The sequence below is a fragment of the Planococcus citri genome, chromosome 3 (genome assembly GCF_950023065.1).
Source record: "Planococcus citri chromosome 3, ihPlaCitr1.1, whole genome shotgun sequence".
NCBI classification, from domain to species: Eukaryota; Metazoa; Arthropoda; class Insecta; order Hemiptera; family Pseudococcidae; genus Planococcus; species Planococcus citri.
The window spans coordinates 74971900-74998548 of NC_088679.1; the positions used below are offsets into that span (position 1 = coordinate 74971900).

The 26649-nt window shown below is 35.4% G+C and overlaps 2 protein-coding genes and 1 long non-coding RNA gene across 5 annotated transcripts in view; 2 read left to right on the forward strand and 1 right to left on the reverse strand.

Annotated features, from left to right (window-relative positions):
* Nucleotides 1-26649, reverse strand: part of LOC135839250 (slit homolog 3 protein) — a 660297-nt gene that overhangs the window by 4246 nt on the left and 629402 nt on the right. For all 3 annotated transcript variants that reach the window (XM_065355186.1, XM_065355187.1, XM_065355185.1), the window contains 4 exons: nucleotides 2920-3209; nucleotides 2368-2548; nucleotides 2136-2275; nucleotides 1895-2018 (listed from right to left, as the gene is read on the reverse strand). In XM_065355186.1, the coding sequence (XP_065211258.1) occupies nucleotides 1895-2018; nucleotides 2136-2275; nucleotides 2368-2548; nucleotides 2920-3209 (735 nt within the window). The remainder of the gene's footprint in view (nucleotides 1-1894; nucleotides 2019-2135; nucleotides 2276-2367; nucleotides 2549-2919; nucleotides 3210-26649) is intronic.
* On the forward strand, nucleotides 4302-8752 carry LOC135839249 (proteoglycan 4-like). The gene is made up of 2 exons (XM_065355184.1): nucleotides 4302-4416; nucleotides 5873-8752. Exons 1-2 carry the CDS (start codon nucleotides 4412-4414, stop codon nucleotides 8625-8627), a joined length of 2760 nt encoding a protein of 919 aa, XP_065211256.1. The 5' UTR covers nucleotides 4302-4411; the 3' UTR covers nucleotides 8628-8752.
* On the forward strand, nucleotides 21942-24306 carry LOC135839203 (uncharacterized). The gene is made up of 2 exons (XR_010557560.1): nucleotides 21942-22847; nucleotides 24071-24306. It is a non-coding gene; the product is annotated as an uncharacterized LOC135839203 (long non-coding RNA).

Here is a 26649-nt window from a genome sequence, read left to right on the forward strand (position 1 = left end):
TCGTAAAATCCTTTAAAACAGGGTTTCTGGAAATGATTTTCCCTGACTTTTCCAGGTTTTCCAAACAAATTTCTCCAATTTTCCAGACCCTTGAAAAATGAATTACACGTATGATCAGGTGAGTGGGGGGGGGGGGGGGAATTGTCAAATTTTTTCGAACATCATGAGCGCCAAATATCGTTAATAGATCTACAGTTGTGGCTTTTTTTTCTAAGCATGACGTGTGCTCAATAGGATGGCCCTTATTTGAAGTTGATGCGGAATTTTTTTTTGGGTTCTTAGGTGGGAAAATCAAGATTTTAACGTGCTGAGCTCAATTGATGGTATCAGCATTTTTAAAAAGAGAGTGATTCTATTTCTAAAAAACATGGATTGTACATATTATTAATTCGCATTTTTCTGGTTTGAGTATTATTTTTGTAATTTTTCAGTTCAATTATTCCATTTTCTAAAGATTTGAAAGATCATGTTGAATGACCCGAGCAAGCGAGCGAAGCGAGGGCAAAAGCTCTGGCAAATTTACAATTCCAAAAAAAGAACGACTTCATAAAAAAAATATTTTTTTAAAGTCAACATTACTCAAATAACATTAAATCAATAGTTTTATGAAATTCCAAGGCTCGTACATTCTTTCCGAAAAAAGTTACTTCAGTTACCTAAAAAGCTCAAAAAAGTAACCTAAAAGTAAGCAAAAAAGTGACAAGACATGGGCAATAGGTACATCATTTTCAATACAGAAAAAAAATGACCAAAAACAAACAGAACTTTTCGTTTTTAATCAAAATCTAGAAATGAAACTCGATAGAAACAATTGTTTACGAGTAATTTCTGCAAAAAATAGGATATTTTGACAATTCCTTTTTCCAATTTTTGCCGAAAAAGTTGAACTACAAATATGCGACAACTTTTCATTGAAAAAAAAAACGATTTTTTTGGCAATTTTAGATCAAAAATTGAGAATTTTTGCGATTTCTGGTAATAAATAGGTACCAGACTTTTGACAATGATTTAATTTAAGATGTATATTTACTGATATCAAGTCACTTATGTATCTAATACCTTGTGACTGTTTAACAATATAATAATAAAAAATAAATTAAAAAAAAATTTCAGCAAAAGAAAAGGATTTTTTTAAAACAATTTCTGGCAAAAAAAGACACATTAGGACTATTATCGGAAAAAAATGAGAGTTTTCGAATGCAAAAAACAACACAATTCTTGGCATTTTTTCGCAAAAAAAAAAAAAATTATTCACAGTTCAAGCAAAAAGTGAGACTTTTCATTATTTTTGACAGAAAACCAGACTTCCACAATAATTTTAGTAAAAGGCAGCGCTTGTTAAACTACCATTTTTTTTTAGCAAAAAAGCGAAACATTTTAGCAAATTTGCTACAAAGCGAGATTTTTTAATGATATCTACTCATAACTCATGAGTTGAAAAAATACAAAACTTCAACAATTTTTGCAAAAAACAAGACTTTCTGGGAATGTGACAATTCTTGACAAAAGTGACCTGCGAAAAAATTGTCTGAGCAAAGCGAAGGTGAATTTTTTTATTACCTATGAGAAATGGAAAAATCTGTTTGAAGTAACTTTTTACAAAATTACCTAACTTTTGAGTTAAACTGCAGTATAAATTTCCAAAATTCCCTGACTTTTCCAGATCGATCAAATTTCCAAGCTTGTGGACACCCTGTAAATGCATTTCCAAGAGCTTAAAACCACTATCACTTGAATCAAGAATCAGAATATGGGATTCGACGTTTCTTTGCTCCCTTTCAGGAAAATTTGCTGTCAATTAGGATTCTTTTTTTCTTTTGTGGGACAAATAATAATTCAAAACATCAAAATAATAATCAACAAGAGCAAAAAAAAAAAAAAAAATCGTAAATACCTATGCTCATTTGGCATACTGCAAATGGTACGTTTCTTCATATTAGTTTCGTCGTCTTTATTGCGTTTATTGAGTAGCCAATCTTGATACCACGTTAAACCGCAATCACATATCAACGGATTATCTGTAACAAGCAATCAGTTCACGTCATCGTACTTGCTAGTTGCTACCTTTTTTCTACCTATCCCATTCAGAGCCTATAGTTTCTTTCATCTTTTTGCACAGCTGCAAATTTACTCACCGGATACATCGATCGTTCTTAAGGTATCTAATATCGGCTCGATGGGTTCTTCGTTCAAAAAAGTCAATTTGTTGTTTTGCAAGTTCAGTATCTCCAACGAGTTTAGGTTCTCGAATGCTAAAGCTGGCAGTGTTTTAATGCTACAAAAAACAACAGATAAGTATGTAGTTATAGTTCAGCGAATAAAAATTATATTTAAAATGAAAGTGAACGAATAAAAACTTCAACGAACTTGTTTTTTTGTAAATTCAAAAAAGTTATAGTATCTCCGTATCCAGTAAACGCGTCGTCGTTTATGAACGATATGTTATTCGCTCTAAGATCCAAATGACGAAGTTTATGTAATCTTCTCAGGGCATTGCTCGGTATCTCGTGCAGATTGTTATCTCCTAATCGCAAATACTGCAGGTTTTCTGAAAACATGAAAGAAAAACACATGTCGAAAACTCTTTTCCTTTGTTAATTTAATTCGTAATCGTAATTATCAACATCGAGCTTATTTCATGAAAAAGTAAACAATCAGAACAACAAATCGATTCAAGCGCTGACGAAATCTACCTACCTCCCTCCCCACAACACCCCTTGCTATCAGAAAATTTCCCAAGCAGAGTTTTCGGTCACCGAAAATTCGGCGAATGAGATTCAGCGAGAAATATGTAGCTGAATCGACGTCAGTCTCATCGGCAAATGATTAGGTGTCGTTTAATGCAGTATCAAAAAAGAAAGAAAATTGTGCCATTATCTATGTAGGTATATCTACACTAAATTGAAAAATACTTCTCACCTTCGAGCCCGTAAAACGCTTCCTCGTCCAGACTGATAATATGATTACCATCTAATTCGAGCGAATTCAGAACGGTCAAGTTGGCGAACACTTTGGCCGGAATGTATTTCAGCTGATTATGTGCTAATATCAACATATCCAGATTTTTCATGCCCTGGAAATCACCTTCTCTGAGCTCGACAATTCGGTTTTCCTGGATTTCCAGCTTTTTTAGGCTTTCCAAAGTGTGCAACGCGCCAGTGGGTACTCGAGTAAGGTCATTGCCTCCGATATTGAGTCTTTTCAGTTTCCTGCAAATACGAGTAAATAAATGAAAGTAGATAGGAGCCAGTGTTAAATCGGCATACACGATTCGTAAAATAATTACGGTTACAGAAGCTTTATTCATAAGTTTGAGATGAAAAATTATTTTACAAACGAAGGGGATTTACCAACAATTCACCTCAAATGTCATGGAGGTCCCCCCCCCCTGAATCCTTACTTTCTTCTTCACATAAGGCTTCACTCATCTCTCGGTATATATTTTTACTTCAAATTTTCAAGTTTGATTTCATTTTCAGTTTACAACAGAACAATATTGTTGCCTAAGTAGGGCTAAGGCACCCGGTCAGGATTTTTAAATTAATCGTGAGGATTGGCCATTCGTGTCCAAAAGTCCCATGATGAAATTTTCGGATCGCTAGATACCTCCTGACATTTTTACTCTAAAAATTTCATCATTACTTAATCGTTTTCAATTAAATCTTTTCAAACTTGCAAGGATGCTGGGTCATTCTAGGAAATTTTCAAGATTTTTTCGAGCATATCTAGCTGTTTCTTTTTGTCACTTTTCATCAGTTTGCAATTTCGCCAAAGTTTTATCCATACCTGTGACGTTTCCGTAAAGCAATGTAGTCTCAAAACACCTCGACAAACAGAAAATGATCGCAAAAGACTATTCATAAAATCATAAATCCATCCACCACTCAATAGTATTTCACTCTTGTATGTACCTATATGCTCGAGATATTTTCAAAAACTCAATCCCAGAAAAAATCATCCAAATGAAAAAAATCGCTATTGGAAATCTATCGATTAAGAAATTATCATCGAAGATTGAGCGAACTTTGTAAATATTTAGCAAAAATGCCACTCATTCAACTGTGTTATTTATTTATCATTTTTCGAAATACTTGCTCAACGTCGTGTTTCAATAGCGACGAAGTCGAATTTTGAAACTTTTCACGATTGTTTTGAGATACAACTCGGTCCGGCTTCTCGGTAGTGGTACCATTAACGAAATTTGAATCAAAGTTTATAATCAAGCTTGTAAAATACACTAAATAATTGTTGTTGATGTTTTCGTTTATTCGAATTACACGCGCAGCTGAAACGTATATAAGAAGTAAAATGCTTTTTTAAATGACAATATAGATTCGCGAATGTGTGTAGTTCGGTATCGTTTCAAGTGGTAACTTTTCATTCCAACGATAAATTTTGATCATCTGTAAATATGAAGTAAGTGGCATAAATATTACAATAATAAATTATTATTTATTCACGTACGTAGAATTTTTTTTAAAAAACCCAGGGGGAAGTTCGGGCAAGTGGAATCATTTTAGCAATGATATCTGTGCAATTTTTTCAAATGAACGAATTTTTAATATGAATACGGACACTATGGAAAAGAGCACTCTTTGTACTGCAACCAGAGGCGGCTTAACGAGGACCGGGAGGTTTACAGGGCATAATTTTTCGTTATTTCTATTTCTCAAATTATTCATGATTGTGCTTAAAAAGTATTTTGTTCAAACTTTTAAAAATGTCAGTGGTGGAAATAAAAGTGACTTTTCACATCAAAATTATTGCTATTTGGCTTCTTGAAACTACAAATTTTGAAAAGCTTTTTTGGTCCTCTTCTGCAGTTACAATTTCAAGAAACCTATGATTAAATTTCAAAAATGTTGGGATTAGAAAAATTGGCGAACTTCAAAGTACATATTTAAAATTGAATTTTTCGAAACAGCTTTTTTTCTCATTATAAAAAATACGTTCGATAAAAGAAATCACCGATCAGAGCTAAAGGAATCATCGTGTAATGAAACGCAGGAACAAATTTTTATTCTATTAGAAATGTAAAATTGTATTATTATGCAAATTTGTTAGCAACAGTCGCATATAGGTAGGCTGTACATGAAAAATCCAAATACCTGAATAATTAGACCGACCTTCATGTGACCAGTCTCTACAAATAATACACTGAAACCAGATTTTTGGCGATATACTTACGTAGACACAAACAAGTTGCAAATGATATACGGCACTTCATCTGTACCCCAAAAATAAAAAAATCATCATTCCGGCATTTCCGGCAGTAATTTGAATGAAAAATTGTTTTTTTGAGCGAAAGTATCTGTACAGCATGATGCAATTCGGTGGTTCCTTTTGCCCGATTGCCCGATTCCTTTTGCTCTGAGGACATTGATTTTATACTTAATTTCACACAAGCAATAATTGGAAGATAAATTCGCTAGTGATTGGACATTTGAATAAAAAATTGGTGTAAAATTATCCCGTTGGGAAAGGCTTTCACAATAAGAAAATCAATGTCAAAATTGAAGATAAGTTTTCATTTTATACTTACATAGCCTAATTTTTGTTCATATTTTTATTTGCACCAATTACAGATTTTAAAGGACGCTGAAATCGCAACACCCGACTTTCGTGTTACTAAAATATTTAGCCCATTCTGGAAGATTTTATAAAGATTTAGGTAACTGGGGATTTTTTAAAAACTGGTACATATTTTCAAATTCTCAAATTGGCGAGTTTTTTTTTTTTTTTTTTTTTGAAAACCTGAGCTAGGGACCAGGTTGAACCTTATTAATATTCTCTTTCGCATCCCTGCCTAGCATTACACTTCAATACAAACATATCAATCAGTAACTGAGAATTGCAAACCGGTTTCTTCCAGGTACATTATATTACTGTGCGCGGTATTATTGCGAACAATAGGAAGTATTCAAAGCTTCGATGGACTTGAACGTGGCCAGCACAAGATAGAAAAACGGCTAGCGACTGAATTGGCTAAGGCAATTACGGAAGCGGAAGCGGCGGTAGGGTTGGCGAAAACAGCAACCGGGGACGCGGAGACGGCGGCAAACGATGCAGCGAAAGCAGACACGGCCTTGGAGGCTAAGCAGACGGAAGTCGATGCCCAGACAGGTACAGTAGACACGGCGTTACAGGGGCAATACGATGAGGCGAAAACAGATGCGGCGGATAAAAACAAGGACGCGCAGGAGAAGGCAGACAAAGCGGCGAAGTTACACAAAGACGCACAGGCGACGGCAGACAATGTCGCAAAGTTAGCGCTGGAGGCGGCGGAAGCGGAAAAAGACCCGAACGAGAAGGCGACAAAAATGAAAACCGCGCAGGAGAAGGCAGAGACAGCAAAGAAAGCAAACGAGGATGCGCAAAATGCAGCAAAATATGCCGCGCAGGAGGCGGTAAAGAGAGCGGTGGCAGCAGACACGGCCGCGCAGAAGGCGGCAAAGAAGGCGAAGGAAGCTGACGATACCGCGAAGGAGGCAGCACTCCAGGCCGCGCAGGAGGTGGCAAAGATGGTGGCGAAAGCATACAAGACCGCACAGGATTCGGCAGACTTTGCTGTGCAGTTGGCGAAAGAAAGGGCGGCGGCAGCAGATGTGGCCGCGAAGGCGGCGGATGGCAAAAACGTGGACGTGCAGGGGAAGATGGAAGCAGACAAGACCACGAAGGAGGCGGCACAAAAGGCCGCGAAAGATGCGGTAGACAACGCGGTGGCAGCAAACAACATCGCGAAGGAGGCCTCAGACTTTGCCGCGGATGAGGCGAAAAGGCAGGCGGCGGCAGCACAAAAGGCCCTGGATGAGGCAATCGCCCAGGTCCAGGCAGCAAAAGATGCTACTGTCAAGACGGCGGCAGAAGCATACAGGGAGGAGGTAAATAAGTACAAGGAGGCGGCAGACCAGTACAAGCAGAAGGCAGAACCGGACGCGACAGAGGTGGCAGGTAAGGCCACTGAAGCAGAAGCACTCGCCAAGAAATATCCTGGAAACACGGACACGACGCCGAAGAAGACGGACGATGATAAAACGGAAGCGACAACGAAAGAAACGGCGACAAACAAGACGACGACAGCTCCAAAGGTGTCCACTTTGGAGGAAGCAATGCAGGCCGCGAAGGATATGGCAGAGAAGGCGGACGCAGCATACACAGCCGCGCAAACTGCATTATCCAAGGTCAAGGATGCACGTGAGGCGTTGAAACAGGCAAGAGGCCTGCCAAATGAAGACGAAAAAAAACAGGACAAGGTTGCTGCTGCGAAGGAGAGCAAGACGCAGGCACACACAGCTGCACAGGAGGCATTAGAGAAAGCGACGGCAGCAAACAAGGCCGCGCAGGATGCGGAAAAACGTGCAGTGGATATGGCAAAGGAGCTGGCGGCGGCGGCAGACAAGGCCGTGAAGGAAGCGGTACCAAAGGACAAGAAAACAGACTTGAATGTGGAGAATCGGAAAAAGAGAACAGAGCCGGAACCGACAACTGATACGGCAGCAGAAAAGGCGATGAAAGCAAACAAGATCGCGATGAATACGGCTGAGTTTGTTGCGGAGAAGGCGAAAAAGAGGATGGAGGCAGCAGAGGCGCTCGAGAAGGAGATGCAAGAAATGGAAGATGCAGTGAAGGAGGCGATAAGACAGGCTACTGCCAAAGGAGAGGAGGGGAAGGATGAGCTAGAGGACGCGAATGAGGACAAGAAGGCGGCAGAAAAATTAAAGAATGAGGCAGGCCAGCAGATGGAGCAGGCAAAAGCATACAAAAAGACTGCAGATGCGGACAAAAAGAATGCGATTGAAGCATACGAAAAAGCGAAGAATGTGGCGCCAGAACCAAGGCCAAGGCCAGACCCAGGCCCAGGTCCAAAACCGCAACCAGGCCCAGAACCGCAACCAGGTCCAGGACCGCAACCAGGTCCAGGACCGCAACCAGGTCCAGGACCGCAACCAGGTCCAGGACCGCAACCAGGTCCAGGACCGCAACCAGGTCCAGGACCGCAACCAGGTCCAGGACCGCAACCAGGTCCAGGACCGCAACCAGGTCCAGGACCGCAACCAGGTCCAGGACCGCAACCAGGTCCAGGACCGCAACCAGGTCCAGGACCGCAACCAGGTCCAGGACCGCAACCAGGTCCAGGACCGCAACCAGGTCCAGGACCGCAACCAGGTCCAGGACCGCAACCAGGTCCAGGACCGCAACCTGGTCCAGGACCGCAACCAGGTCCAGGACCGCAACCAGGCCCAGGACCGCAACCAAGACCAGAACCAAAACCCACCACCTCTACTACTACAGAGAGCACAACCACCACGATGACTACTCCACAGACAACCACTTCCACCCCCACTACTACCACCACGCCTGCTACTACCACAACTACCACCACCCTGACTCCAACTACAACTCCCGATGGTAAGGATTCAATGAAAGATGAACTAAAAGCCGAATTCATGGAAGACGTGACGGTTGTATTAATTATGATTCTTATCTTACTCGTCATAATTACCGTTGTCATAATTTCTTTCCTCATTTACATTATGTTATTGGCCAATAACCGAAATGGAGAAGAAGTCTGTAAAGAAATAGACGTCCAATGTTGTTGTGAGAATGAAAACAACGAAGAGTGCTAGAATTTTATCTGAGATGATGTAGTTTCCATATTATTTGATTGTTATTCAAAATTTATTTCCTAAATTTAATGTATTAATGATAAATACCAGAACTTTTAAAAATACACAAAAATTACACAGTGTGATTTTATTTTTTTACTTTTATTTAAATTTCATCAACCAAGCTGGCAAAATGAGAGATGTTTCATGGCGGCAAGGTCTATTCTAAGTATTGATTAGGTATCTAAGTAGGTATGTACCTCACAAAACAGAAATGTACTCTTCTTACTCAACATTATAAAAGGAATTTCTATCAATTCTCGGACGTTTTCATTTTTTGCAAAATTAGTAAATATTTTTGATTACAGGATGTAACCAACGACTGATAAACGATTTTTAAAATACCTACACGAACTTTTACAAGATCAGCGCTAATATATTTCATCGAAAAACAATCATTTTGACATGACGAAGATCTTTCAAGTAGATACAATACAAAGTGTCCTAATGAAAATTGATGAAAACCAAAACAAATCCTGCAACTTTGTTGAATTGGGATCAGAAAATTTTGATTTTTTGCGAAACTGTTCGAATGCTCATCCCCACCTCTCAGAATTTGAACAAAAAATCAATGTTTTGAAAGTTCATCATGGTCATAAGGAGGGTAAAAATCCGTAATCGAAATTATTAAAGATGTAAAAATGTCCAAAATTTACAATGGTAGAGCTCATATTACCAGTTTTCTCATAAAAAGTGAAAATGCAAAAATAGTCCGAATCATCATCATGTCTCTCCATCATAATTATTATGTAAGTACCTATGTACTTACTTTATTTATTGTGAATTTATGAAAATCAATTTGCGCCAAAAATGGAAAAAAATCAAGACCCTTACATTTTTATGATTTGAAATTCCTGCACAATTACCTAACAAAGTTGTGGAGCTACTTGTTAAAACTTATTTTACACCGTAATTTCAAAATGCGGAGTCGATTGTATGGTATTTCAAGTCACGACTGTAAAACGTGCATGCTATATTTTAAAAATTCCATATTTTCAACGGTCAAATAAACTTCATCGCAAGCAGGGACAAAAAACTACAGTGTTTATTGGGGGGGGGGGGGGGCAGGAATTTCAATCCAAAATTTGTCGACCAGGGAAGTTAACCGTAACCATACTTTTCAACTGGGATGGATTTCAACTACCAAAATGAGCCAAAAACTGTACCACGACTATAACCGTGACTGAATATTGATTTAAGATCATTAAACCATAACCGTAATTAGAGATGGAAAGCTGAAAGATAGAGCTTTTTGGCTTTATAGCATTTAGCTTCTAAAAAATTTATTAAACTTTAGCTCTAGCTTTTTGGCTTTTCAAATTCGTAAAGCTTTCTAACGACTAGCTTTTAGCTTCCAGAAAATTCTTTGGCTTTTGGTTTTTAGCTTTTGGCTTTCAGCTTTTCAAATTCTAATTTAATGAGTTGAATTGAAAGGGAAATGAAAATTCACAACAACGACGAAAAAAACAAACAAACAAAAAAACTAAAAGCAGGAGAAAAGTAAAATGTGAAAATCGAAAAATAACTCAAACAGAAACTGAACCAAATGAATTTGCTAAAAATCCGAGAGAAAGCTGAATAAGTAGGGCTTTTGGCTAGCTTTTCAATCATACAGCTTTGGCTAGCTTTCAACTTTCAAAAACCCCTCGGCTTTCGGTTTTTAGCTTTCAGTTAGCTTTCCATTCCTGACCTTTATTGACTCCTTATTTCGGTTGCGGTTAGTTTGCAATTGTTGTCAAAGTTTATGGAAAATGAGCTGTGATCAATTTTGTCGATGTATGTATTTGACGATGTATGCACGTTTTTAAGCAATTTAACGATGCCTTATACAATGTTGGCAAAATTTCAACAACTTGTAGGGAAATTTCATCTTTTTCTAATGATTTTCAAAGATTTTTTCGAAGTCTCAACATCAACACGTGTTGAAAGAAATTTCAACAAATTATTTACGTAATTCTCACTAAATCTACAGGGTGTCTACTGGATTTAAAAAATCAAATTCCTTGCTATTTCCTTGTTTTTCCATGCCATTATCCTTGCTCAGAATTTGAGTTTAAAAAGACACCCCCCCCCCCAATTGTGTGTACTCGTTTTGTAGGAAATTTCTTGCATTTTTTTTCAATCAATTTCATTCTGATGAACAGGGCTCGGATTTTTATGCTGGAGCATATTTTTTGTATGCATAGAGGATAGGGAATTTTTCAATTATCTCCACGATTCATGAAATTTCAAGTAAAATGAGCCTAATTCGTTAGAGCATATTTTGGCATATTTCACCATAAAAGCATATAAAAGCATATTTTTGCATTTTTTAGGGAATATTTTGGGTTTTTAGAGCATATTTTACATTTTTAGCGGTTTTTAGGGAATATTTTAATCAATTTCAAATGTTTGCATCACATTGATATTTGGCTATTTTTCATTTTTTCCCCACAAAATTTGTGAAACTGGCAGTAGTTCTCTTGTACCTACTTATTTTTTTCTGTTCATTTTATTTGTTTTTTATTCCTTTAATAATGAAATTAGAACTATCTTTTCATGATTTAAAAATGCTCTGTTTTGCATTTTTGTTCGTAAATTCTTGGTATTATACAACAATATTAGTAAAATCGTATAGGAATTGGTTTTTCCTGTAAAACAATGCCCATATCGTTAGGGAATATTTTTACTTTTTAGAGCATATTTTGTTATTTTTTAGGGAATATTTAAGCGCATATTTTGGGTTTTTTAGGGAAAGAATATCCGAGCCCTGCTGATGAAACATCACGAAGAAAAAAATTGGCATGATTAAGAATGAAAAGTGTACTAATAACACAAATACAACTAAAGATGAGCATCACAACAATTCGACATGGAAAAAAAATCATGAAATATAATAATAATATAGCAAGTGGCGTTCAGTAAACTGAAAAAAGGTGGAACGAACAGAAATTCGTACATATTTTCGTTTTTTTGTGATTTATTCAGCTTTTGATTTTTGAAAATTGAATCTAAGACAAGAAGAAAATATTTTTTACCCGACGAGGACGATGGTATCAACAATTTAGGACAGTAAAATCATCCTAATAAGAAATTTCAACGATAAATTTGAGTGGTTTTTGAAGTTTTTGAAAAAAATTTTCCACCTCTTTTCGTTATTTTGTGCTTCATAATACAGTACAATTTTTAGCTTTTTGCACCCTCACAACCCTGAAATTTTATAACTTTTGATTTGAAAGTGAAGCGAGGGATTTTTTTTTTTAAAATTGATAATAATTCAAGAAGTATGACTATTATTTTCTATTAAAATCATTTTTTCAATTTTCACCTTTCACTTTCAACTGTTAAATTGAAGATTTGTCTAACAAAATAATTTAGGAAAAATAAAATAATTAGGCCCGAGCGAAGCGAGGGCGAAAGCTTTTGAAAATTCATAATTCAAAAAATAGAAACCAACAATTTCTAATGGGAAAAATTACAAGAAAAAAAAATGGAAAATACATGTTTATTGAAATTGAAAATTCAAGAGGAACTTTTTTGAAAAATCCTTGCTATTACACAGAAATTGTCAAAATCCCTGCTATTTCCCTGCTTCCTTGCTACCTCGAGTGAAATCCCTGCTATTTCCTTGTTTTCCTTGATTTCCTTGCCAGTAGACACCCTGATCTATCATCACTTTTTGGTAATGTTGAGTGATTTTCTAGTTTTTATCAGCGTTTTCACCTCATTTCAACACGTTTTCTAGCATTCTTGGCGAATTTTACAAAAATTTCATCAACTTGAAGTAATTTTCAGCCCAATTCTCATCATTCAATGCTCTTTTTCTGTCATATGTCACATGTTTTCAACATTTTTTCATACAATTTTGGCAAATGTCCCCCATATTTCATTACGTTTTGGTGATTTTTATGAGTTTTTTCGTCTCCATAATTGAGGGATTGTGAGCAAAAACCATAATTTTATTTTTTTGGCCATAATCATACTACCTAACCTTGATCAGTCTAATTTTGAAAAAAAAATAACCGCTACCGTAACCGATATTTTTTTTCTTTTTTTTTCTTCTTTTCGATTAACATCCTTGTCGTCGACTGATGAGAGAAAAAACTACCAATTTTATCAAATAAAACTATGAGTTTTTAAAAAATGAAACAAAATATAAGAAGACAATTTTGCGAATTGGTATGAATGCAATAGGTATTCATAGCGTATTATGACATGAAAATTCTCATTTTCCCTTTTCAATTTTTAGAAGCCTCATTCGAAAATTCGTGTTTTGATTGGCGAATGAAAGAACAATGTTTTATTTTCATCCGAGGAGTAAGGAGTTTAATTTTTGGGCTTCAAAATTTTGAAAATTGAATAATGATTTTTTGAAAATTTCAACTTCGAGAAAAAACCAAACAGATCCGAACCAAGCGAAGGTAAAAGCTCTGAAAACTTCGTGTTTCTAAACGTAAAAAAACAATTATTTTCTAAGCGAGGAGTTTTTTTAATTTTTTAAAATTATTATTAGGTATTATTAAAATTCTGTATTTTTTGCTAAAAAAATAGACTGTTAGAAAATTTGATTTTGAAAGAAAAAACTAATCAACTTGAGCGACAAAAATTTAGACCATTTATAATTATATTGTATCACACAATTTTTTTCAATTTTCAGGAAATTTGGAGGACGAATGGGCGAGGGCGTTGGAGAGATCGAATCGAAAATTGAAGTTCATATTATTCATATTCATCGCTTTTGAAAACGTACTTATGACACATGTTACCCGTTATTTGACCTTTCTCCAGACATTTTGAGTCTCCGAATCCTCATTGGTTTGCACAATCTCCTCACGAAAAATGCATAGTTGTAATTGTAGATTTTGTAAAAACGTGTGCATTCTAACTTTTTTTTAAAATTTATAAAATTACAGCTCAAAAATGTTACAAGATTTTGAAAATTGAGTTTTCGAAAAATCTATACGTTGAACTACCAAAACTTTCAACAAATACTCTTGAGTCTACTCTTAATTACCTCTAAAACGCCGTAAACAAATTTTCTCCAAGTTTCGGCAGTCTCAAGCAATATTTTGCATTTTGAAAATTTTTCTAGGTCACTACCTGTTCAAATACAAGTTAGATTCCAAGGAAATTCCAAAACAACAAAAAAGAGTGTGAAATTTCACTTTTCTACGAAGATTGCCAACTACCCTCTTACTTACCAAGGTTAGTTTCTTTGATGCAGTTTCTTCCCAGGTTTTCTCCACGACGACCTACATTTAAATTTAAAACAAATTTCAATTCGTAATCCACGAATAATATTTTCCAGCGTAAAAAATTTTCTCGAAAACGACGACAACATTAACGGACAACCTGTACTCCTATGTAACATTCTCCGGGGTATTTTAAATTCATTTTTTTAATTGTTTCTTTTTCTCTTCATTCTTTATCTTTCTCTACTCGACGTAGGTACTTTTCTTAATAATTTACGCAAACTTTTGAATAATTCATCGGCGAATTTATTACCGGAGTCTAATTAGATAAGAAAAAAAAAGAAAAGAAAAAGCGCATTTAGTAAAATTATCTTATAGGCAGTTATAAACGTAAACTCGTCTTTCGTTTCGTTTGGTATAAGTACGGATATTTTCTTCTATTTGAAAATTTCACTCATTTTTTGCGGAATGATAGGGCAAAAAATAGATAGCTAGGTAGGTATTTTTATCAGCCGAAAATTAATAAACTTTATTTTTAAAAACATTGCGTTGCGATAACATTTAAGAGAAAAAAAATGGGAAAGTGTTACTACACGAGATTCGTTTTCTTTTCTTTTTTTTTTCACTCGCAGTTACCAAGGTCGAATAATGTAGGTACTGTTGTTATATGAAGAAGTAGTTGAGAATATTTTTTTTCACATTTCGTAGAATTGAAGGGTATTTTTCATACACGCTGGTCGAATGCTAGACTCTGTCCTCTTTTTCATACAGTTTCTGGCCAACTCTCAGATTTCACATACGTACCATGAAACACAAAAATTCGAGAACTGAAGAGTAGGAGTGAAGAAAACAAAAAATGAAACTGGAAAAGAAAATAAAGATTACAATTTACACGATGTGGGAGCTGAAAATCGAGAATGTGTTCATATAAACTGGCATTTTGTTACATTTGGCTTTTTACATCCCCAATTGGCGAAAAGCAAATTTTGATGTTAAGGAGCCCGAATTTGCGAGGGGAGGGGTGCTAAAATCAATTATTGAAAATGTTTTCTCAAGTAGCATCGTGAACCGAATTCCAAAATTTGAACCGATTTGGTCCCATATACATGGGTAGATGTACCCCAAAAGCCAAATTTTTGATATTTTTGAGCCTCCTTCCTCAAATTTTAGGAAAACAGGAAAAACAATCACAACATCTTTATCAAGTATAAATTGAGAACATATTATCAGGCGAAAATTCGAACCATTTTGAACCGATTTGGAGGGGGGGTGTGCTTCACAAAAACCAAAATTCCTGGGGGCGAAGCCCTCTAGTACTTACAAGGGAACCTCTTGAGGTGTCCGTCTTCGATTTGAACGGGACCGCGATTTTTGGAAAGAACATGTTCTAAAACCCCCAAATCCAAATTTTCAGCTGCCCAAGTTCATTTTTCGATTTTTGGCGAATTTTTGAAAATCCAAAATATGACTATTTTGGTGATTTATGTTTTTTTTAAAAAAGTACGTACTTGATCAGTAAAAATGTTCAAAATAAGTCCTAAAACTGATATTAAGCCCCCCCCAATCCAAATTTCGCCATTTCCAGCCATTCTGGAGCCTCCAGTGCGATTTTTCAATTTCTCAAGAATTTTCAATTTGCTCCAGAAGGCGTGAATATGAAGTTGGGCAGCTAAAAATCCAGTTGTGTGTTATACTCGACCTGTTTAACGAATTTATCCACATTTGAGCCGCTTCTGGAGCGGATACCTCAAGAGTGGTTTTTTGACCAGTTTTTTTTTTCAAAATAAAAATACTTAATATCCAAAAACCAAAAATTCCTCGTTTGTGAGAAAATTTTCGAAGTTTGCGCGAATCGCTGTATTTCGTCATTAATTAACCATACGAGAGCGAATTTCGCCATTTCCAGCCTTTCTTGGGCCTTCCTTAAATTTTTGGATATTTTTATTATGAAAAACCCTGGTCAAAAAACCATTCTCGAGGTGTCCGCTCAAGAATCGGCTCAAATGTGGATAAATTCGTTAAACAGATCGAGTAAAACACACAACTCGATTTTTAGCTGCCCAACTTCATATTCACGCCTTCTGGAGCAAATTGAAAATTCTGGAGAAATTGAAAAATCGCACTGGAGGCTCCAGAATGGCTGGAAATGGCGAAATTTGAAGTGGGGGGGGGGTCAATATCAGTTTTAGGACTTATTTTGAACATTTTTACTGATCAAGTAGAGGAGAAGGTACAATTATGGACCCAGGTACAAATATGGACCCCCCATGGTTTAGAGTACAACCACTAGCGTTACGGTCATGCTGGGTACCAAAAATTATACTAGTAATGTAGTATCGATGATCCATGTACTTATTTCGGATCCATGCAAACTTGGGTGTCTCTCATCAGCAATTGTTTTTCTTTGCGCATTATTTTCTTGCCAATGGAAAATTTTACAAGTTTTTCATTCGGTAATTCATCAACTTCAAATAAAGTTTGGAAAAAAAATTATTAGCGAAGTAAGTAGCTTACAGTGTGTACTTTCAAAATATACTTTCATATTTGTCTGTAAGGTAAAGTGGGGTAATTCCGATGGCAAAATTCAAAATTTTAGCAATTTCTCATTTTTTGGATTTCCTGTACATTTTGGGGCAAAAATGATGTAACAACTTTATTCCTACATCCTTCAGCTACACATTGACTATATTGAAGAGTGATTTGTGTAAAGGCTTCATACATATAATTGAAGAAACATTTTGGAAGGTTGAGTTATCAGAATTACCCTAAAAATGGGGTAATTCCGATAACGAGTTTTATAAGGAAAGGAATTCTCCCAGAGTAATTCTGAGCCAGTAATGTTGAAATATACCATTTATTGCATATTTAGGTTTTTATTTCATGTAAATTGAATCATTAGAACAAAAATTAAAATTTTTTCACAAATAGGCATTTTTGAGGCATAATTTTTGAAAACTAGACCAACTAGAGAAAAATGCCCCGTTTTGAGGATTTTCTTTGATAATTTCGACCCCCTAAAACTATAATACATCAAAACAGAGAAAAAAACATTGCAAGACAATTTTGCTGGGGCTATCGGAATTACCCCACAGCATGAAAAATGATCTACATGTTTAATAATTCAATTCCACCAAACAAATAATTATAAATGCAAAATCAAAAGAGGTACTGACACTTTAACACGTATTCATCAAATTTAAGCTTCTAAACCAAATTTTTCAACACGTTTTGAATGATAAAAACGAGTTTCAAAAATGCACTATTTTTTGCAGCAAAGGATTTGAGCATTCAGATTTTGAACACTGCACAGACTTGACAAAACAGAGCAGATGCACCATCTGATCATCAATGGGTGTAGGTTAGCACTAAAACTACCTACTTTCTTCATCATCTGTGCCAAAATGTGTTTTGCAACAAAGCTAGGGCTTGCTATCGGAATTACCCCATATCGGAATTACCCCACTTTACCTTACTTCAACTGATTTTCATAATTTTTTTCATTTTTCATAAACTGCGTCGATTTTTTTCATGGGTATAAATATGGACCCCCAAATTTTTTTACCTAATTTTGATTCAATATTTTTTAGAATGTCGAGAAAAGTGTTAATAACAAAGAAGACAAGTCCAAAGTGTCGAAAATGGACCATGATTTTTTCATTTTTCATAAACTTAGCCATTTTTCTGCATGGGTATAAATATGGACCCCTGATTTTTTTTTCATTCAATTTTGATTCAATGGTTTTTAGAATACCGAGAAACGTAATATTAATAAAGAAGACAAGTCCAAAGCATCAAAAAACATCTTCAAATAAATTTTTGTTCAATTTTCTGAAATTTTTATTCATTTTTTTGAGGGGTCCATATTTGTACCCGAGACCATATTTGTACCATTTTATGTCACTTTTCTAAATTTCAAATTTCTCCGTGAGTTTTCAACCAAAAATTTTTTTTTTTTAACACAATATACTAGAGTCTTTGGCCTTTCGAATGGTATATTCGAAAAAAAAATTTGATAATTTTTTCTACCCTTTAAAGCCAAAAAGCTAGAGGGGGTCCATATTTGTACCTTCTCCTCTACGTACTTTTTAAAAAAAAGCATAAAATCACCAAAATAGTCAATTTTGGATTTTCAAAAATGCCCCAATAATCGAAAAATGAACTTGGGCAGCTGAAAATTTGGATTTGGGGGTTTTAGAACATGCTCTTTCCAAAAATCGTGGTCCCGTTCAAATCGGAGGCGGACACCTCAAGAGGTTCCCTTGTTAGTACAAATATACCTAAGTTTAATAAACACCTACACTTCTTGCACTTGCTCTCATGAAATTATCTGACTTTATTTCAGCACGAAATTTCCATTCTTAAATAATTATGTACTATAAAACGAAAGTATCATTCGAGAATGGATATTCACATTCGTCACTATGTTTTTGCAGAGCAAACGTATAGAGGTAGGTACCTCACGTCTTGGTTTTCATATATGCGTGTAAGGGTGTAATAGTTTATACGAAGAAATTCATCTGCATACGTAGGTACTAACGAAGAATAGAAAGACTGGAGTGAGGATGAGATGAGACTGGTATACATATACGAAAGTTATAGTAACTAGTAACTACACCGCCCGTAATTAATGTAACGTGAGAGTGCACGTACTATGAACACGCCTGCCGGTTATGAATCTATAAAATTGAATCCCTTGATAAATAATACAAACGCGGAGAGACAAAGACACAGGCAGTGCTAGGTAAGAGACGGAGTAAGAGTTGAATTACTCGGTATTTCCCTCCGCTTTCGCTATCATATGTATCAGACATCAGTGTAGTAATACGCGTATAATATTTCTCTATGTAATGTACAATTGTCTCCCCAAATACCCAACCAAATAGGGAAAAAGTACATACCCCTGCAGCGTGGCCCCGCGAGTAGATTTACAATCCGTGTGCATTCATCTTGATAAATTACCGCTTTTATAGAGTCGTTTTGCCCGATGAATCAAGTAAGAGTAATCTTTTATTTTACGTATTATTTTAATATGTACGTGTATCTAGTTGAAATTTTTTCTCAGCACGTCATCAAGAACTTTATTCCCAATTTTTGGTGGGATTTTAATCAAGTTCAGTCGAATTGACAAAATTAGTCAATTTTTGAAATCAACGCCATTGAATTAATAGGTAGGTAACAATGGAGTGGGTAAAGAGAACTGAAGGGGTGTACTTTCATGGCCCATCGAACCACAAAAAAAAATAGTCAAATTGGAATTCCAGACTTTATTTTCGACTTTTCAAGTTGATAAGCAATAAGTCATTGGAGGGTAACATTGGAATAGGCCTTCACGAGTTTCGAGAAATAGTTTGAAGGCGAAACAATCCGTCTCCTCCTCACCAGAGCCCTCAAAAATTGATACCTCGAGCGTGAAAGGGATTTTTTACAACTTCTATTGTCATCTTTGAACTTGAGAAATTACTGTTGTTTGCACCTGCATCATCAACGGTATCCGAAATATCCAAATCAATGTTGCAGTCAACGCAAGCTAAACAGCACCATACATCGTCTAAATTCGCATCCAGTCAATCAACAACAGGCAAAAGTCGCCTCTGCATCTGTATTATAAGTTACATTTGATTTAGAAAATTCAAAATCGTGTACAAAAACGCCATCATTTCAACAGCATCTAAGTGCTCGTTGCACTGAATCTTCAGTCGAATCAGCTGTACAATTATTTGCTTCCTTTTTTGGAAAAACGTCATTGTTTATCATTACTTCATAAAACATAAATTCGTTTTAAAGTGTTGAGTTCATTTTCAAATATTGTGTTATCGATAAATCGTTTTTAAAGATCGTGATTGTTGAATATGTATAGTTTCAACATCTCTGTTTTCACTTGAGTTACATGTATTTGTGTTTTTATACACATTCGATTTGTTTATATATCTTGGAATTCGCTCATTAATGTGATTTGTTCAATCATTTCATCATTAATTTTCATTTTAGTAGTTTTAATTGACGTTTCATCCGTTCCTTACTGCATTACTACCTATTTGAATTGTTTTCAGGGCCTTCGACGAAGACATCTCCCTAAAGGATCATGAAAAAATATAGAGGGTCTGTCGGGGTCAAAGGAGATTATCTTGGCTGAAATGGTTAAGAACCTGAACACAGTGATGTGATCGCCATTCAAGAAACAGTACTGGTGCAAAGGAAACCGTAAACCAAAAATAGAACCCTTTTTCGCGGTGATTCTATTGCTCTACTGCGGTGGCGATATTATTTCTTGTAGGGGTAATCTATGAAACGATAGTGTCGATTTTTGCTCAAAAATTCATGCGGAAGATGTTTTGTTGATAAATTGTGGGGAAAAAGTGGTATATTTTTGAACATAGCATCCTCGAATTCTGCAAGCAACCAGCGGAACCAGCTCAGGGTGCCCACTCATTTCTGGAAACGATTTTCCCTGACTTTACCAGGTTTTCCAGACCAATTTCTCCAATTTTCCAGATTCTTGAAAAATGAATTACACATGCGATCAGACGGGGGAGGGGGGGGTGTCAAATTTTTTCGACCATCATGAGGTCCAAACATCGTTAATAATTTAGATCTACAGTTGTGCCCTTTTTTCCAAGCATGGCTGTATTGACTGTGGGCTCTATAGGGTGGCCCTTATTTGAACTCGGTGGGAAAATTTTCTTTTCGGTTTTTTAGTGGGAAAAATCAAGGTTTTAACGTGCTGAGCTCAATCGATGGTATCAAAATTTTCAAAAAGAGAGGCGTTCTGTTGAAAGAACAAAAATTGTAATGATATAATTCGCATTCAAGCATAACTTAGACACAATGGAAGAACATAATGTTTCAAAAACTTTTTAAAATTTTCATTTGAACCCTCAAACATCTTCCATTGGAACTTGAAAAGTATGATGAACTGGACAGAATACTGAACTGAATACTGAAATGTTATTTTATTTTATGTTTCTATCAATTCATTCTTTCATCCTTTCGTCTTTTCATCTTTTCGAACAGAACTTTTTGTTTTTAATTAAAATCTAAAAATGAAACTTGAAAGAAACTTGTTCGTTCAATTTCAGCAAAAAGCAGGATATTTTGGCAATTCCTTTTTCCAATTTTTGCCAAAAAAGTTGAACTACCTACAACATATTTGGCAACTTTCTGATTGAAAAAAAAATGATTTTTTTGGTATTATTTTAGACCAAAAATTGAGAATTTTTGCGATTTCTGTCAATGAATATGAGACTTTTGACACTTTCAGCAAAAGAAGTTTTTTTCATTTTAGCAATTTCTGGCGAAAAAACGACATATTAGAACTGTTATTGGAAAAGAGTGGGAGTTTTCAGATATGTACAAAAAACAACACAATTCTTAGCATCTGTTTCGTAAAAAAAAAGAAGAAAATTCTTGACCATTTAGGCTAAAAGCGAGACTTTTTACTATTTTGGACAGAAAACGAGACTTCCGCAATAATTTCAGTAAAAGACATGGCTTCTAAACCATTTCTATCAAAAAAGCGAAACATTTCAGCGCTAAAAAGAGCGAGATTTATTAATGATACTCATAACTAATGAGTTGATAAAATGCAAGTCTTCCAATAATTTTTGCAAAAAAACAAGGCTTTCTCGGAATTTGGCAATTTATGACAAAACCGACCAGCGAAAAAACTGCCTGAGCAAAGCGAAATATGAATTTTTTCATTATGAGAAATGGAAAATTCTGTTTGAAGTAATGTTTCACAAAATTTCCTGATTTTTGAGTAAAAATGCTGTAAATTTCCAAAATTCCCTGACTTTTCCAGACCGACCGAATTCCCGGACTTTTCCAGGTTTTCCAGATTTTCCAGGCTTGTGGACACCCTGCAGCTCTCTTATGGTTAGTTGGCTCCCAAATGAAATTTTTAAATCACCATCTTACCTCATAACCTTCAAATGGAGCGAAATTGCAATAAGATAGGTACTCTCTAATTTCTCCTATCATATTTTTACACAAAAAGAAAACAGATTAGATCGCAAAAACTCAATTTTTGGAGTTTGGTTCGCCAATGGGTACATTTTGAACTAAAATGTATGAGCATAATGATTCTTTTTTTCCTTATATCCATCCTATTGTATTGTGGTACGCAAACAGGACTAGATACCAGGAATGTCCAAAAAACTTTTTATTGAAAGCTTGCTCCGTACTCACGTATTTCAAGAACACCCTAAGAGGTAGGTACACCTAGGTGAAGGTAAAAATACACACAAGTGAATATCGATTGTAGTATAGCTTACTTCCTTCTTCACACCATGGTATTTCAATGGCCCTCCATCGCACTAAATGAACGCTTATTGACAAGTCTTCATCGAATACACACAAAAAAATAAAAAAATGAAGGAAAAAAAACACGTAACTTTAAATTTGGGACGCATAACAAATACCAATTCTTTATTTGATATGAGGAAATATGCCTTCATCGCCTAAGCGATGATTAAATTAATCATCACCATAGAGATGATGAATAAAATAACTCCCTTAAACTGCAAGTTCGGTAATGTGTTAACTCCTACTACTGTGCTACTCCTACTACGTAGCTATAACGTAATCGCGCGCAGCAAACGCATAGAACGCATCCGATGCACCCAAAAATAGTATAAATAGAGCAACACGGACGCGAGCCAAACTAGATGTATTTTAATCAAGTTGAACTTGAACAAAGCTCGTCGCGAAGAGTGGTTCTTGGTCAAAAAGTGTACTTATGTAGATACGAGTAGATGAAGTCCTCTACGGGGATGCTCATCTCCTTTTATTCAGTCTTCGCCCACTTTTAGTGGTTAAAATGTTTCTCGCTTCGTGATTTAAATTATCGTATACGTAATTAATCGCGTTCACACCGGATATCATCCGATTATGCTGGCCATCGGAGATAGTCCTAGAAGAATAGGTACCTCGTGTATTACATTGCTGTCGACCGGCCTAGTATTAGTGAGCCACCTTGAAAGAGACAGTAGAAGCGGACATTATGTGAACCTGGGTGAGTATATCTCACCATTTATTCCGAAATTGCATGCAATTTCTAGGGTATCTAATTACCCACCTTCCGTAATTCATTAACGCGAGTCGTAAGGTATAAGCTTGTGCATGTACCTATTATAGAACAACCCTATAGTTATTCTATACTTTTTTATCTTTGTACCCTTTTAATATGTATTTGATTTCATTATTTCTGATTAACAATAAACATATTATCACTTTAGTGTAATTAATATGAGTCTTATTGGTAATTAGAGATTATTTCTGTGAAGAATGAGCTGCATGACTGAAACCTCTCCGATATATTGAGCTAACCTGGCGAGGCAATTATTCACTACCTTAGGGAATATTTCTTGACTTAATCACGTAGGTAGGAATTCTGATAAAAACCATCTATATCAATCATGTTAGATCTCACTCTATCATATTCATTTCGACTCGACCAATTTTGCAACTCTCCCATGGTAATTCCCGCATCGCATCGCGTCGTCGGTGCGAATGAAACAAAATAAACCCGAGTTTGCGTAAGTATAAAAATGAGATCTTATTTTTCAACGGTGAGCGATTTCTGAAAGAAAGGGAAAAAACACGAATATTTCCACGCTTTCTTCGCTTTTATTCGAATCAACGAAATAACTCAGGTTTAAAAAAAATGAAAAGAAACACACCAAGTCTTCTTGCTGTATAGGTACTATAGGTACCTAAATTCTACTGAACGCTTGAAAATTCTGCAACGTAAGCTTCTCTACCCGCGTCCTTCTCTGTTTCCATAATACATATGCCACCTTATACACAATTCATTTCAACAGTGGCGTTCTTTTCGAGTATTTCCCAGTTTTATTTCCGTCGAGACTTCTCTCTGTGCTTCTGTTCGTCTGCCTGTCTTATTCTCTTTTCACCTCTCTTATACTTCATTCGTCGATGAATTTACTTATTTTTTCAACGTTGTATGGAATGCACTTCTTCTACGTAGATTCGAAAAAGATTTCGTTTGCTCGTTATCTGCCATGTAACTTTTTCGATTCGTTATAGGTATTTTCTTTATATTGTAGTTTCATTTTTCATTTTTTTTTCAATTCATTTTGTATAGCCCTAAGTAAATATTTAATTCTTATCAAAGGACTATCGATACAATGAATAATTTGCCAATTACCAAATAAAGATAATATTAGCATCAGATAATATGAGATGAGCCAAGCTTTCCAATAAATATCTCTGTTTCAGATTACGTACACTGGTTCGAATATTTCAATTTAACTCAATAGATTTCCAAACCGGGGCACCTCAGAAGGTGCTGGAGCAGTTCATTTTAGGATGTTGAATGGGTGTAGTTTAAGCACTTCATACTTGTAAATACTGACTTACTTATTTTCGTTCTCTAATAACAAACATTTGTATCCACATCCACTTACCTGAAACAAAAGAAAAAAATGCAAATAAATTATCGATTGGTGCATTGATTTGAGTAATATCAACTTAATGAGTTCATACACATCAAAAAAAAGAAACAAAATCCTAATTAGCTGTAGGGTCATTCCACATCAATTGAATCAAGAAGTGGTCAGTGGGTTCGGCGATTTTTTTGAAATTTTTCCTGTGGAAAGACCTTCCGAAGGGATGAACAATGGCGCAAATCGCAGCCCTCTAGCCCATTTTTAACGGCAGCCAGGGGGTGTCAAAGTTTTCAGTGAACCTAAAATATCATCCATTTCAGCATTGGATCAACTACTCGATAACCGCGATACCTACCAAAATGGATTTTTTCCCCATAGTTAGAGGTTTTGAAAGGCTCTTTGGTGATATCATAAAAATCAGTGTTACCACTTTTTTTCGTACAAAAAATTAGCTCAAAAAGTTTCAAAACGTAGGTTTCATATTGTTCCGACTCTCAAAAATTCTGAAAAAAAAATATTATGGACAACTGTTCATGCTGAACAACATATTAAAAAATTGGGATGGTAACTTGTAACACAGCCGATTTAAAAAAATTTTAACTTTGCGAAAAAATGCGATTTTTTGATTTAAAACATGAAAAAAAGTTTTGATTGGTAAAGTTGACCTATTTGACACCTATTTTTACGTATCTGTTGAAAAAGTTGAAAAAACCTCTTCACTCGGTGAAATGAACTCATCACAAAAAAATCAAAATTCGAAAAAATTCAATTTTCAATTTCAAACATCAAAAAAAGTTTAAATTTATTCAGTTGTCTTATTTTGACCACTTTCTGACGTATTTCATGACAAAGTTGATAAAAATCTCACTCACAGCAAAAAAAATGAAATTTTTTGCTTTTTTTTGAATTTTGATTTTTTGTGATGAGTTCATTTCACCGAGTGAAGGGGTTTTTTCAACTTTTCAACAGATACGTAAAAATAGGTGTCAAATAGGTCAACTTTACCAATCAAAACTTTTTTTCATGTTTTAAATCAAAAAATCGCATTTTTTCCCAAAATTTAATTTTTTTAAAATCGACTTTGTTACAAGTTACCATTCCAATTTTTTAATATGTTGTTCAGCATGAAAAGTTGTTCATAATATATTTTTTTCAAAATTTTTGAGAGTCGGGACGATGTGAAAACTATGTTTTGAAACTTTTTGAGCTAATTTTTTGTACGAAAAAAAGCGGCAACACTGATTTTTATGATATCACCAAAAAGCCTTTCAAAATTTCTAACTATAGGAAAAAGTTGCATTTTGGTAGGTATCGCGGTTATCGAGTAATCCACTGCTGAAATGGATGATATTTTAAGTTCACTGAAAACTTTGACACCCTCTGGCTGCCGTTAAAAATGGGCTAGAGGGCTGCGATTTGCGCCATTGGTCATCCCTTCGGAAGGTCTTTCCACAGGAAAAATTTCAAAAAAATCGCCGAACCCACCTACCACTTCTTGGTCCAATTGACGTGGAATGACCCTGTAGGTACTCAAGTCTCATATTATGTAAGAAACTTTCAAAAATCACAAAAAATTACAAAAATGTGGCATGACATGTCGAAATCTACAGAGCTAAATTCGTAGATATATCTAGGTATCTATTTTTTTTTGTACCACCCTTCGATGCCATGCCTATGCTTTTATGGACTTTGATGGGCACTTCCTCTTCCTTTTTCGACTTCAGAGACGAATCAAAGGGGGGCTCAGAAGCGACAGCTTGCCCCCTCCGGTTCCGCGAAAGTTGTAAAAAAACTTGAGAAATTGTGGGAAAGTCAAGAAAATTAGGTACCTAATAAAAGAATTCCAACAATATTAATTCACTTTCAGAGTTTTCAAAAATTCAAATTTTTCACAATCTTGTATGTATTTAATTATCGGTGTCATATTGCCGACAAAATCGGCGACCTATCCTCAAAATTCTAATTTTTTTCCTAAGCTTTTGCCCTCGCTTCGCTTGGGCCAATATGGTTCTTTTCTACCGAGTTACAATTTCACTCAAATTTTTTTGAAAGGAACCCTATTTTTTGTCAAAATCTGTACAAAATATCATTTTTGAACTCAAAAATTGTTAAGTATTTGCTGTACGGTACATTTGACTTTTCAGTTCTAAGAATTGACATTTTCAATTCTGAAATGTCATTTTTCATTTGAAAAGCACCATTTTTTGATTCAAAAGTGACTTTTTCAAGGCATAGGTTTCGATGTATTGTCATTGTTCATTCAAATTTTATTGTTTTATATTTAAGAACTGTGATTTTTTTCAACTCAAAAATTGTGATTTATCATTCAACAATTGGCCTTTTTGATTTAGAAGTCATTTTTTAGTCAAAAGTAGTCAGTTTTCATTCGAAATTTGACCTTTTTTAAAG